General features: G+C 40.0%; 1 protein-coding gene across 12 annotated transcripts in view; it reads right to left on the bottom strand.

The window, feature by feature from the left end:
• The window catches only part of MAP2K5 (mitogen-activated protein kinase kinase 5), a 263591-nt gene that overhangs the window by 36742 nt on the left and 212543 nt on the right, over positions 1-14306 (bottom strand). For 6 of the 12 annotated variants that reach the window (XM_077939617.1, XM_077939618.1, XM_077939619.1 and 3 more), the window contains 2 exons: positions 1536-1597; positions 295-813 (listed from right to left, as the gene is read on the bottom strand). In XM_077939617.1, coding sequence (XP_077795743.1) covers positions 591-813; positions 1536-1597 — 285 coding nt within the window. In that variant the 3' untranslated portion in view covers positions 295-590. Of the gene's footprint in view, positions 1-294; positions 814-1535; positions 1598-14306 lie in introns of those variants that run through there. The other 6 variants (XM_015142546.3, XM_077939621.1, XM_015142547.3 and 3 more) reach the window with 1 other exon arrangement.

The raw sequence follows: 14306 nt of genomic DNA, 5'->3' as shown, positions 1-14306 counted from the left end.
TTCAATTTTTGCATTTCAAAATGAGGCATTACCATGTGTAAAACACAAGGTACACATTACCATGTGTTTTAGGAATTCCATGTAAAGGAAATTAAGAGGGATATATATTTCTGGGTAACGGTTCTAACATCATTAAGGAGCTTTAAAACAGCTCAGGATTCCAGTGTTTAATCAATATGTATGCTTTTTTCCCAACATGGCATGCTTTGGAAATACAATGTTTTCAGAGTAAAAATAGTTTTTAAAAGCTACACTATATTATATAAGTATTTTAAATAAATAGAAACAGTGTTAATAAAATTTTTTTAATTGGGGAGAAAAATTTCTTCCCCACATATATTTTCTATGGAATATAAACTGTATGAGACATTTTTATTAAGAGGTAACATGTTACACTTAGTCAAAAAGGTGATAAAGCTTGACATTTATATTAAGGAATATTTCTTGGTTTCCCTTTAGCGTAATCATCAGACGGATCATGGTGGGAGGGGAAGGGGATGGCGCACAATGATTTTGGTTAGCAAGAATCCTGATAGCATTACTTTGCCACACCACAGAAACAAGGGTTTCTTTCGGTGGGGTCTGCCCATTCATTTTCCAGCAGTGGACATGACTCTGGGAGAATGAGGACTTTGGTGAAGGAGGGAAAGAAGACCAACGTAGTTAAGAAGGAGTTGCGGTTGGTTTTGTCTCCTGCTTTGAGGACGATGATTCCTATGTTCCTGAATTCCTCCTCTCTCCTGGGTAATTTCTCTGTGCTGGAGTGAGGGAGAGGGCAGGGGAATACCTTGGCCTCCCAAGGTCATATCAGTCCTGCAGGACGAGGGAAGAGGGAAATGATGGTGAAGGGGTAATAAAAGAAAGATGTGGTCTGCTAGGAGGAAAAAGGCAGAAGGCTGGCAAAGAACCTCCTTGGCAATAAAATGCTTGTTTCTCCAGGTATAAAATGACAAGGAGTTGCCTAGAGGCTCTGAGGGCCCCTGTGGCTCTTCTCAGTTCTTTAAGGGTTAAAGTGGGCTGAACTGTTTTCATAGTCTTCTAAATGTCAAATTTCATGAAATGGGACCCCAGTATTGTATTTAAAATACAACCAAAGATAAAAGTTATTTACTGAAAATCCGATGAATTAATAAACTATGCTGCTTCCACTAAGGGACAGACAGTTTTATGGGTAACTTGAGGTTACATTAATAAAAATAAGCTTTGTATGTCTGTTCAATAGGGGCTATAAAATTGTGTATTTCTTTTTTTTAAAAAAGGATGGCAACAGTATCTGTGCTGAAAGAAGTATCTTGACTTTCAGCAGTTTATTAAATCAGGAAAAAGGTTCCGAAGTATGCTTATGACCCTTTGTGTAAATAACGTTTACATAATTTAAACAATTTCTTCAGCTTTGCCGCCCCATCTGCCCAAGGCCCCAAGTCCCTCCTGTCTCCAAAAGGAAGCAGGGAGAGCCATAAGGTCTCATGGAGCTGCCGAGTTAATGGCATGTATCATTTACATTGAGGGCATGGCATGTTTGTAAACGGGCTCACCACTGAGTGATGAAATGTACAAACGGCTCCGAGAACTCTCCAACTGGAAGGACGGGCGAATCCTGGGATGGAGGAAAAACATGTCACCAAAAGTCACAACAGTTCCTTCTCTTTCTTTATATTCCCCATCCACCCATGTGAAGGAGCAGTGTAAATATGAATACAATGAAAATAAGGCCTCACCCAATTAACAAGACTGTCTTTACCCTATTCCACACATTTAGGTAAAAATGCCAAATTTTAACCCACACATATTTTACAATGGTGAGAAACATGAGAGCTGAGAGAGAGGGGAGGTGAAAAAAGGACAATGATAGCCACAGGGTAGGAGAGAAGGTAGGGAAAGTGTAAATGAGAAATTAATGATTATTTAAGTAACACACAAATGGTCTTGTAATTAACAAAGAGCTGTGAAATTATTCTTGTGTTGACCTTTGTTTCTTTTACTGGATTTGCTATTTATTTACACTTTCCTTTTTACTTACATTTATTTGTATATTCAACTGCCCTTTACTGTTTGCCCCTAATAGAATAATTTGGATCAGATTTTTTTTTTTTTTTTTTACTTTAATAGAAAGGCTTTTATAGGGAAAGCTGTTTCCTGAAAAGGAATTTCAGCCTATTTGCCAGTCTAGGCAGCCTCCTCATATGAGAAAGCCAGTGAATTAAGGATACAATGAAAAACTCCCAACTTGACCACCAACCAAAACTGGGATGGAGGTGGGAGTCAGTCAAAAAAGCAGAAAACCACACAGCAACAGACCACCACCACCACGCGACACAGACAGCAAACCTCATTACCGTTTGCAAAGGAAGGCTTTAAGAATTTAGGAGTTTTTCCAAGAATGACAGAGAGCGCCACTGTGTTTATAGTGTAACAGCTCAGGATGTAATGAAATTACACTGCAGAGTACTTTAACAGTCATCTCATTAGACCTACAGTTGGAACAAGAGAGCCACATAAAGTAGGCAGCTGCAAATGACTCCATTCTCATCTATTCTCATTTGCTATTAAAAATACCTTTCGGCGGCTTTTTTCCTCCCTGACATCCCTACACAAAGTGCCCTGCAAAGTATGATACATGCACCTATTTAAATTAACAAAGGAATGACTTATTTTAATCTCACTGTGCTTTGGAGTGCTTTGGCCATTTGGATGAGCAATATATCATTACATACAACCTTCCAGCGCTGCAGGCAAGAAACTCAGAGCATGCAGCATTTGGTGGGAGCCAAACAATTTCTCTAGCACACAACTGTGTCAAATGCATGCATGTATTCATTATTGAGAACGAGAGGAAATAGCTTTGATGTAGTGGAAAAAAGAAGATGATAAAAGCACCTCTGCAATATGCGTGTCATTATCAATGGTGGCAGATAGATACAATTGCACAGCCTCCTATGTGATTAGTAAATATACATATAATTGCTGTGGCCAATTATCAGAAAAATGAGATCGGTAATTACAAGACAGAAAATTAACTAGAACTCTTATTAAGGCTTTGTTTCCAATTCAAACAATTGGAAACTGCTGGATAATACAATTAAATCAAAGGAACTAAGGGGGTCAAGGCAGCCAAAAAACAAAACAAAAAACAAACAACAAAAAAACCCAAAGAGGCTATAAGAGAAGAAACATGAACAAAATGTTTCTTGGTTTTTGCATATCTGTCTTCTTTGAATTTAATCTATTCATGCAGAAGAAGGGATGGTTAGTAATTCTAAAATTAAAATTCTCATCAGTAGAGAAAGGCTAAGAGGAAAACAAAGGAAAAATGGGAGTGAAATAAAATCTTGCCAAGTTCAAAGGATTACATGCAGGCATTACATAGAGAGGACATGAAAAACGGGGGTGGATGTGTGGCTGATGAAACAGTCCACTCAAAAGAAACAAGACACGAAATAGCATGACAAGTCCTCAATAAAGGTATATAAAATGGCCACGGAAGTCCCATCGGTTTGAAGAGCAAAAATAAAACATGATATCAATTTCAGCTGCAGCCTGTTTTAGGAAAGCCATATATATCACCAAGCCTGTAAGATTCTACAAGGCCCAGTTCAAGAAATGACATTTTACTGTCTCAAAAACCATTAGTAAAAAGATAGTTCAAAGTCTGAGGTGTAAAAATTATGGACTCTGATCAGTGAGGAAGCTTCTCTAAGTCATCGCTTCATGGATTTCTTTTAAGGGTGTAGTACTGAAAGTACCTGAGTAGTAGTTGCTCTAAAATGCAATATTTAGGAAAATAAAAGCCTGCTATCTTAATGTGGTTCCATATTTACCAAGATGGTTAAAATTCTGGACTGGCTTTCTATAAAGATCCGGTATAAAACATGATGCTAATGTGGGCCTCTTCTCAAAGTATGATATCAAAAGTAAATTAATGAATTATAGACTAGCAACATGATGAAGAAGTCATGTAAAAACGGATGAGAAACGAAATGAGGAAATATGACATTTTGCATGGGTAGTTAATTTTATTTAAGACCTGATATTGTAGCCTGTTAAGTTCCTCATATTATAAAACTAAGGAACACTGGGTGGTACCCATGAATAATTTATTTCACTTCCTAAAATGCCAGCCCAAATCGACTTTGCAGAACCACAGCGAGTGGATTCTCATCTCAGTGGTGCCTGGAAAGAATCACTCATTAAAGATGTGGGGGAAATTCTAATCTCACATGCACAATGCCAGATATTTATTTTTGTTTTAAAATCCATGTCTCCTGCATCCCTCAAGGGAGAATCTTCTGAGATGCAGAAGACTGACTGGTAGGGGGATGGTGAGAATGCCACACATAAACACCGGGCAAAGGCATTTTCTGAGAGTCTCCAACTCCACACAAGTATGAAGGCTGTTAACACTCCAAAGGAAAGCAAATGAATATACCTGAGAGTGTCCTCTGCACTGCAGGACTTGACAGTATACTTTTCTCTTTTTAAAGCAAATAAAATTACAAAGTTAGTTTTAATCAGGATGTGAAAGATCTCCAAGAACCTGCCTATTTTGTTATCTAATTCAAACATGTGAGGAGGGAGGCATACAGTAAATATGCGCTCCGGTTTCACTGTAGCTCACAGGAAGGGAAAGTACCTAGTCGTCGGAGGGGTTCAGAGACTCTAGTAAAGCAGTTGCTGCTACATCCCAAAAATGCCCTTTATGAAATATGGGTTCTGGCAAGATGGAGAAATATATTTCAAAAATTTAAATGTGGGTTGAAGAAGCAGTTACACTGAATTCTCAGTACTGGCTGACACTGACTCTAAATTGTTAATGAAAGTCACTCTCTTTAAGACCTTGGGTGCCATACTTCACCCAAAGGGCTTTTTTTTCAGATGCTTTTCCATTGAACTTCTAAGCACAGAGGTATAGAACGAAGCAGTGGACACAACCTTAACCAAAAGCCTCAATCTGAGAGTCTAGTCTCAAATCAACTTTAGAGTTCTGCTGAAGTGACACAAGCTGGTTCTTGTTATCAAGCAGGCAACTGTTACATAAAAACAGCTGCCATAAACCATTTTAGTAAGCAATTCTGGTCATCAAGGAGGACAGTCTCCAAGCCTCAGAGGTTTCAGTAACTACCTGGTCAGCCCCTTTTGCTAAACAACTGGAACACAAGCATGCAGCACGCTAGAGAACAGTGAAGGACAATAGGAAAAAGTTTGAGTGATGCCTTTGCCTTGTGAATAATGAACAGTTCAAGAAGGTCAACCCATTACAACTGAAACTGTTTAATTATTAATTATGCACAATCTATGAGCAAAAGGACAAGTTCAGAATGCTTAATGTATGTTAACTTCAACTGGACTCTCTCTGGGTATTTTGTTATTAGCACTTGTCAGCAAGGTACTCAGGCATAAAAAAAGGCAAGTAGCAGAAAATGTGTGTGTGTGTGTGTGTACCTGCACACTCAAAGAGCTGGTGGAGGAGACAAGGCAGGAAGAGGTCCAATTCCAACCACAGCTGCTGCTAGTTCACTTACAGAGTAAGTGTGCCAATAAGTATATTTAGTGACCTTGAAAGCAGGCAGATAAGCTGGATATTCCAAACACAGAAATCATCAATGAGAAAAATGCTTTCAATATTCAAGGAATATTCTTTTTTTAAACTATAACGTATCTTGGCTTTAGAATAATCTGTGTTATTAATCTACCCTCCACCCTGCAACTCCCCACCCCCACACAAGTGCATGTAAAACTGGTAAAATCTGAGTAAGATCAGTGGTTTGTGTCTTGTATCTACGACAATTTTCTATCTACAGTATAGATACTGTACTATACTTTTTTTTTTCAGATGGAGTCTCGCTCTGTCACCAGGCTGGAGTGCAGTGGCGCGATCTCGGCTCACTGCAACCTCTGCCTCCTGGGTTCAAGCGATTCTCCTGCCTTAGCCTCCTGAGTAGCTGGGACTACAGGCGTGCGCCACCACGCCCAGCTAATTTTTGTATTTTTAGTAGAAACGGGGTTTCACCATGTTGGCCAGAACGATCTCCATCTCTTGACCTCGTGATCTACTGGCCTCGGCCTCCCAAAGTGCTGGGGTTACAGGCGTGAGCCACCGCGCCCAGTCGATACTGTACTATACTTACGAGATGTTACTGTTGAGGCAAACTGGGTGGAAGGTACACAGGATCTCTCAGTATTATTTCTTACAACTGCATGTAAATCTAAAAATTATGTCAAAATACAAAGTTTAAAAAGAAAAGGTAAGGGACAGGGACTATTTTTAAACAATTAGATGAGGCCTAGATTCTTAGTAGAACTCTGCTTTGTATAAGGGAGAACGCTGGCATAAATACTCAACTGGAAAAAAGTTAAGGGCCCTTTGCTTAAAAAAAAATTCCTGAGGACTATATTTTTGCCTGTAATTCATAATTAAAGGTGACAGTGGGACCTGACAATAATGTGGTGATTAATTCAGACACTGATAAGGCATAACATAAAATACTGTGTAAAAATGATACAATCATTCATTATTCATTCATTCATTCAACAGCTTTTGTGGGCATCTACCATGTGGAACGCAATGAGCCTGGCATTGTGGAATCGCTGATACTTAATCCACATCCTCAAAGAATCTGTGTATTGTTCTGAGGGATAAGACGTGCACTCCTAATAACCAGCCCTGCAGGATGGAGGAAGTGGCCACATAAGAGTGCCAAAGCTGGCCACTCAGGATGAACAGGGGGGCACTGAGGTTTTGGTTCAGTTTGACTGGTAGAAGTGAGTTCACAAACGAGGGTCATGGGGAGTAAAGTAAAAGAGTCTGCAGCATGTGAGATACCTTATTTGCTCCCCTACTTTCTTCTTTCCTCTCTCCCAGACAGCACCTGAGGGTGGGAGGGACCTTGAATGTTGTAGTCTGGGTCCTGTTCCCTTCTCCTTATACAAAACAGACATTCCTTCAGACCTTATGCATACTGGCAGTAAAGCAAAGGAAGATAGGACAGCTTCTCAAAAATCGCAAGGCATTGGCTGCACTGGTGAATTCTGAGGTCAGTTGTACTGTGGTTGGATTAAACCAGCATGGCAAATTAAATGAAACATGGCCAGCCCTCTAACTTTTTTTAATAGACCACTTCTAGACTTTGGTGTCAAGCCACCAAGCCAACAGGTGTTCAACATCAGAAAATCATCTGTAGTCTGACCAATATTGAGAGTCATGCTCTATATTTTAAAAGTAAATCTTTTAATTCATGTCTGACGTTCCTTTGGCCTGGCCCAACAATGTCTACTCTTAGGCACTGGGATTCATACTAATTGGCAAAGCTCTGTTGGATCACTGCATTCTATCCTCAGTGCTGGGATCAAAGATCATTTGTAATTCTAGAGGCTTCATGCCCGGCAGGATAGCGTTTTGCCTGTCAGACCCCAAATTGGTTTCTGATCCTCCACTGTTCACTGCCTTAGAGTAGCATCTTTATGAGACAACTGGCAGAACCCATAGGGCAAATCTGTACTTGCCTGGGGAGAAAACCAAGTTTGTTTTTAAAAAAGAAAAAATCTAAAAAACAAAAAAATGAAAACAACTGGACCCTCACCTCTAAGGATCTTCATAGAAGCTAATCTTCAAACCAAAAACGACCTGTCCAAGGTGTACACTAATGTGAGATTCTGGGAAATCAGCTACATTTTCATATTTTAAAGGTCCTCAGTGTTCATATCTGTACATACCTGCTGTAACAGAATGTAGACGGGGGGAGAAAAAAGCAGTCACATGTTATCAGAAGGAGAAAGGTGGGAAAGAGATGAATAGGTGCTCCTGGTCTGAGAATGAGTCTCGCTTAGAGTGAGTAGCCATAACTACATAGCAGATTGTATGAATTCAATCAATGCTTGTTAAAACATTGAGTTTATTTTAAAATGTGGCCACTCCATGAAGGAACAATCAGCATTTTGACTCTAAGTGTATTTTTGATTTCATGATGCAGATAGAACTGACCTACTTCTCGGGGTGTTATGAGGGAAAACATCAGGGTGAAAGCAAGGCTTTGAACTTAGGAAGGCTGGCAGATGACATACCAGATAAGAAAGCCTCCAACCCTGCTCAGCTGGAGAACAGAAAGCCCGCCTTTTACTCATCCCACTCCACATCAAGTCTTGAGCAGAGAAAGTGAAAGATGATTCAATTTCCACACTGGGTCACCCCATGCTCTGGGCTGCCAGGCGTGACAAATTACATATGTGGGCATTTTGGTGTGAAGTTCTGTCCACTGGGTCTGGGCTGACAGTAGCAGCTCATTTAACTTGTCTCAGATGGGCCTGGAACCACGGGGTAAAGGCCTGAATTTTTGCCACTGAAAGGCCCATCCTACCCATAAACCCTTCAATCAAGGAGAACCAGCTGTTAGCCAAGTGAACATCACTACCAGATGGCTTATAAAAAACAAAATATAAATGAACAGGTCTAAAGGAATCTGTCTCTGGGTAACTGAAATTTGAGATTATAGAGATTTTTTTCCTATTTCCTTTTTCTCCTTAATGTGTTTTGGAAGTTCTTCAGTATTGGGATAAAAGAGAAGAGAAATGATCTTTGTCATTATTTGTCAAAATGGACTCTTCATTTAGTCTGCTTGTTTTTTTTTTTTTTGGTCATTTAAAAGATTTATATTTACTTAGAAATGTTGTAAACATATGGTAAAGATCTTAGTGTTTTATAACATTTCTTGAAAATAGGTGAGTGGAGAAACGGAAAACAGATTAATCTTTTAAACTGTATTTATAATTGCTTCCTTTCCAAAGCCAATGAACATCTTTTTTCTCTTTTTATTTTAGGTCTCTTTTTGGTCATCAGCCATAGTGCACAGCATTTTTTAGAGGTGCCTACAGGAACAGTACACACATACTCACACACTAACATCCACATACATCTCCCTTTTCAGTGGTTTAGTCAGAGCAGCAAAAAACATACTTGGCTCATACCGAAGGGATTTAGTTTACAAAAGTAAAACCTGTTATTGTCCTCTTTCTCTGCAGCCTCCCAGTGCATTTCTACTGCTTTTCATAAAACACTGCTGCAAATAATCAAGCATGACCACTGACATCCACAAGATTGAGTTTTAGGAACCATTAAATGAGCTCACCCTCGTGGGAAGTCTCCCGCTCAGGCTGGTCTAAAGGTAATTATTCAGCAATTCCTACCTGTGCTTTTACCTTGTTCCTGTATAGTGTTTGAATTTCATACACTGGTCAGGTCAACTTTTTTCCTCAAGAAAAGTCCAGCTATACATGTTTGATCCAGTACCTAAATTAGAATGTTAATATACACACTGGCATTTCACCTGGTTCTACAGAAGTGCTGATTAAAAGCAGTCTAAAAGGCAGATCATAAACTATATTAAAAACAAAAGAGAAAAATCTAGGAGAGAAAAAAACCTTTAATAGGTACCCAAATGAAAAAAAAAATTGATCTTTTCATAGATAAAGAGCTAAGATGGAAACATCTGAACCACATCCACACACTAAGTACAAGAACCTGGCAGGTCCGTGTCCCGAAAAACCAGCAAGCCATAACACTATCAAGTCAGCCTCTGAGAACTCACTGTAAATCCAAAGTCCACATCACCATACTGTATGTCCTCCTGAATGTTCACTCGACTGTTAGTTAAAATAATTACTGCCATTTGCCACCTGCACTGCCAGCTACAGATAAGGGGGGAAACAGAACTACCAGTGGCTGCATGTATGAGTGTTGGCTGTATTTGCCTACACATTTTTAAACAAATTCAAAGGCTGCTTCAGCTTCAATTCAAAGGCTGAGAATTATACATGAAACTGTGCATACAATAGACGACAGAAGGGAATTTAAAGCTGGCTTAAGGAGACACTACACCAGTTTAAAATTAGTTACTATGAGGGGAACAAAGGGAAAGAGGGAGGGAGGGAAGAAGAGGAAATGAAAAAAATAGAACTACATACTGTGAAATGAACAAGTTCAGTTAGAATGTTCATCAGGATTTGGAAAATCATAATGCCATCTGCTACTCTGGACCTCAAAACATCAGGGATCTCGTGGGCCCAGACGTTTCCATTTCCAGGAGGAAGGAAGGAGCTTACACTCCCTGGAATGCTGCCTCCATTCTGGAATGGAGGCAACACCCCAGCCGACCAGTTTGGAATCTCTTTTGAGAACATTTGTACCGCTCACATACACATTTTCCCTGGTTTAGAGAAAATTAACAGCCGGCAAAACGATTACAGCAACTCGGCAGTGAAGCAGAGCAGTGCCCCCAGCCCAAGCTGCTGGGTAACTGACCCTGGCATCCAACTTGGGCTCAGGGTGTGTAGGTCCCATCATGGTGGATTAAATGAGCATTGTCCTATGGCTGGGTAAGACTTCACAATAGAGCAACACATGTTAAATGACAGCAGCCAAAACTGGCCCCACCAGGCAACTGCCCATTCACAGACCACTATTCACAGGCCTCCACCACCAAGAAATTAATTCATTAATAATACATCAGGCTTCATGGACGATTCAAAGGAACACAAAGCTACTTGTTCAATGACTGCCTAAAGATGCAGAATTTTTTCTGGTTAAAAAATCCCCATAAATCTAATTGACTTACTAAATCAAAATTATGGGGATGTTTATGATAATATTTGGGTTAGTAAAAAAGAAGAAATGGATGAGGTCTATTGGCTGCATTCACTCAGTGCCACTTGGAAATAATAAAAATACAGATTTTTTTCAGCAAGTTAATAAAATCTAATTTTATATAATTGTGTGTTTAAAAATTTTTTTTTTTTTACTTCAAGTGACTTTGTACATCCTTCAGACTATGAAGAAAAAATTTTCTTATAACTTGTTTCTTCTGTAACATTTTGTACTCACTTCTTTCTTACTCCTCCCTTCTGACAACTCATAAATATGAATTAAATATAATTATAAATGAACAGAACATTAACTTTTGGATTACTGCTGTGTTTTGGTAGAATGTTAATGTCATTTCTAAAGAAACAGTTATTACCAATAGAAAAAGTAATTACTAAAGGAATCCTGGCCTTAATACTAACCTATTTTCAATTTTCAAACCAGCCAAACTGAATTAATTTAAACACACTGGACTTTTCAAAGAAGGTATTAGATTTCTAAGGATTGCCTTACATAAAAGAGGAATATCAGTTTTCAGGATCCCAACAATATATTCCCAACAATTTGAAACACAGGTCTAGCTGACAATACCGCTGAAAGGACAGGACCATTGTGTGCATATGGTTGTATTAACTTACTGAGTTTCTAATGCCTCAGTCATTAACTAACACAGCTGCACGTACCATGAAATCCCACATCACAAAAACCTGTTTGTGGGAGTGGTTAGAGCTAGACACTGTGGTTGGACACTGTGGGTCTGCAGGTCCTGTCTCCCTTTAACCACCTGCAGTTATGTGCTGTGACAGGAACAGGTCATCCTTGGGATGCTGGGAATAGGAGGGGGATGGTATTCCTTTTACTTCTTACTGACTTCAGAAGCCAGAATCATGGTAAAGTCTCTCAGGTAAAAGATGAGTGGATATTAGTTCCTCTGAAGTTGGTTAATCCCATTTCTTTCTTTCTTTTTTTTCTTTTTTTTTTTTTTGAGACACAGTCTCACTCTGTCATCCAGACTGGAGTACAGTAGCATGATCTTGGCTCACCGGAACCTCCACCTCCCAGGTTCAAGAGATTCTCCCACCTCAGCCTCCCAAGTAGCTGGGACTACAGGCACGTGCCACCATGCTTGGCTAATTTTTGTATTTTTTTGTAGAGATGGGGTCTCACCATGTTGCCCACCCTGGTCTTGAACTCCTGAGCTCAAGTGATCTGCCTGCCTTGGCCTCCCAAAGTGCTAGGATTACAGGCGTGAGCCACCACGCCTGGCCTAACCTCACTTTTGAATTTCCAGGAGGTATTACTAGGCAATCATTCTTGCCATCAGCATCCCCCACCCCCCAGCACCAGCTATTTTCATAGCCCAGTGGCTTCTCAGGCACCCTGCCTAGGAATGAGTGATTCTACATGAATGAATTTTTTAAGATAACATATTTAAGGGCCAAACTTATTGTATTTCAATAGAAATCTTTCTAAAAGGATTCACGTTCCTCCACGCCAAATTAAACAGAGTATGCAGAATAGAATTCAATTAACTGAAAGATGTGGGGTCATTCATATGAACAGCAAAACTGAACTGAGTTGCAAAATACCTATGACCTTTGAGCATGTCTGCAGTGCGAAGTTGTCTTCTTTCATAGCTTTATTAAAAACCTCTTCCTTTGATGCCAAAATGTTCAGTGGTCACTTTTTACTTTCTTCAAATCAATGATAGTATAATGTAAGGAGCCTTACCCTTTGATTGTCACTCAGTTTCCTTGTCTGTAAAATAGAGTGTGTGGGGAAAGAATGTGACATGGGGAAACACTGTGTAGACCATAAAGGTTAAGGTAGCCGGGCGCAGTGGCTCACGCCTGTAATCCCAGCACTTTGGGAGGCCGAGGCGGGCGAATCACAAGGTCAGGAGATCGAGACCATCCTGGCTAACAAGGTGAAACCCCGTCTCTACTAAAAAAAATACAAAAAATTAGCCAGACATGGTGGCAGGTGCCTGTAGTCCCAGCTACTCGGGAGGCTGAGGCAGGAGAATGGCGTGAACCCTAGAGGCAGAGCTTGCAGTGAGCTGAGACTGCGCCACTGGACTCCAGCCTGGGTGGCGGAGTGAGACTCTGTCTCAAAAAAAAAAAAAAAAAAAAAAAAAAAAAGGTTAAGGCATCATATATTCTCTGTCACTTTTTGGATTTGTATTTCTGAGGTCTTGAAAAAACAGGTGTTGAGATTTATGCAGAAATGTCATTTGATGAATATTTACAAGAGCCTACAGGATGTTAGATGCGGTACTAGAAAGATAGAAATAAAATGTCTAGGAACTTAGAGTCTAGTTGTTAAACTCATAATTGAATCTGGAGCAGGAACGAATATGGTTTTGAATGAGGTGCTCGATGATCTCTCAAGAACAGAATGCTAATCATCTCATCCCTTGAACATGCCTCTTTCCGTGTGCCCCATCTCAGGAGGGTACCACCATGCACCTGACTGCCCAAGTCCTGTGATTCATCCCTGAACCTACCTCCCTACCCTCCCTTATAACCAGTTACTTACCAAATGCAGTTAGTTCCATCTCCTAAATACCCTTCAAACACACTAAGGCTGTCCTGATTAAACCCCTCCAATTTCTGATCAGAACTACAGCTTTCAATGTCCTTTCCAATCCATCTTCCACAGCTCTGCCACAGTGATTTTTCTAAAACACAAATCTGGCTATGTTGATCTCTTGCTTAAAACTCTTTCAGTCTCCCGATCCTCCCTCCCCTACAAATATCTCTCAGCATGGGGTATAAAGATCCTTCAAAATGTGGCCCTTGGTTCATCTTGTAATACTTGCCCAAACACCCCAGCCATACTGAACCCCTTGCAGGGGCCTCAGATCTCTCCAAGGCTAACTCTTATTGGCTATCCTTCAGTCTCATCTGTTCTACAGAGCTTCCCTGGTAGCTCCCGTCTCCTCCACTGAGTTGTCTCCTCTGTTTTCCCAGCACCTTGGCCACACTTTAATGATAGAATTTATATGGCTACAAACATCGTTAAATACCACATCGTAAATACCCATTTATGTGAGTGGTTGAAATGACAGTCACTGTGGTCCTCTGAGAGCCCAGGCCATCAAGTCTCATACCACTTACACTACCTGCAGTTTAGTGATCTGCATATACGACTGTTTACTTGTCTGCCTCCCTAATAGAGTAGCGGCTCTTGAATGGTGGCAAGAGCATCTTATTCACTCTCCATTCCCAGTACCTAGCTCTGGGATTAACACAGGTTTACATAATGACTTTTGGGCTATCATCAGTGGTTTCCAAACTATAATCTATGGAACTCTTAGTTCTCTTATGCAGGTGTGTGGGAAAGGGGGTGGAAATCTAAATCTCCCATCCTCTGGCCAAATCAAAATAGCTTCATGTTCATCTATTTTATAGGTTGGGTTTTTGAGCAACATAAAGGGGTCAAGCGCTTTTAGAAATGTGTGAAAATCAACTACTGTACCAATGGGAAGATACAATCTGATTTGCAAATGTCTTTTAGAAATACTATTTTTTATGCAAATAAAAACCACAATGAAATGTCAACTCACATTTTGTTAGGATGGCTATTATAAAAAAGTCAAAAGGTAACTAGGGATGGTGAGGATGTGGAGAAAAGGGAACCCTTATACACTGTTCATGGGAATGTAAATTGGTAC

The sequence above is a fragment of the Macaca mulatta genome, chromosome 7 (assembly GCF_049350105.2).
Source record: "Macaca mulatta isolate MMU2019108-1 chromosome 7, T2T-MMU8v2.0, whole genome shotgun sequence".
Classification (NCBI taxonomy): Eukaryota; Metazoa; Chordata; class Mammalia; order Primates; family Cercopithecidae; genus Macaca; species Macaca mulatta.
This window is presented reverse-complemented; position numbering and strand designations above follow the sequence as displayed.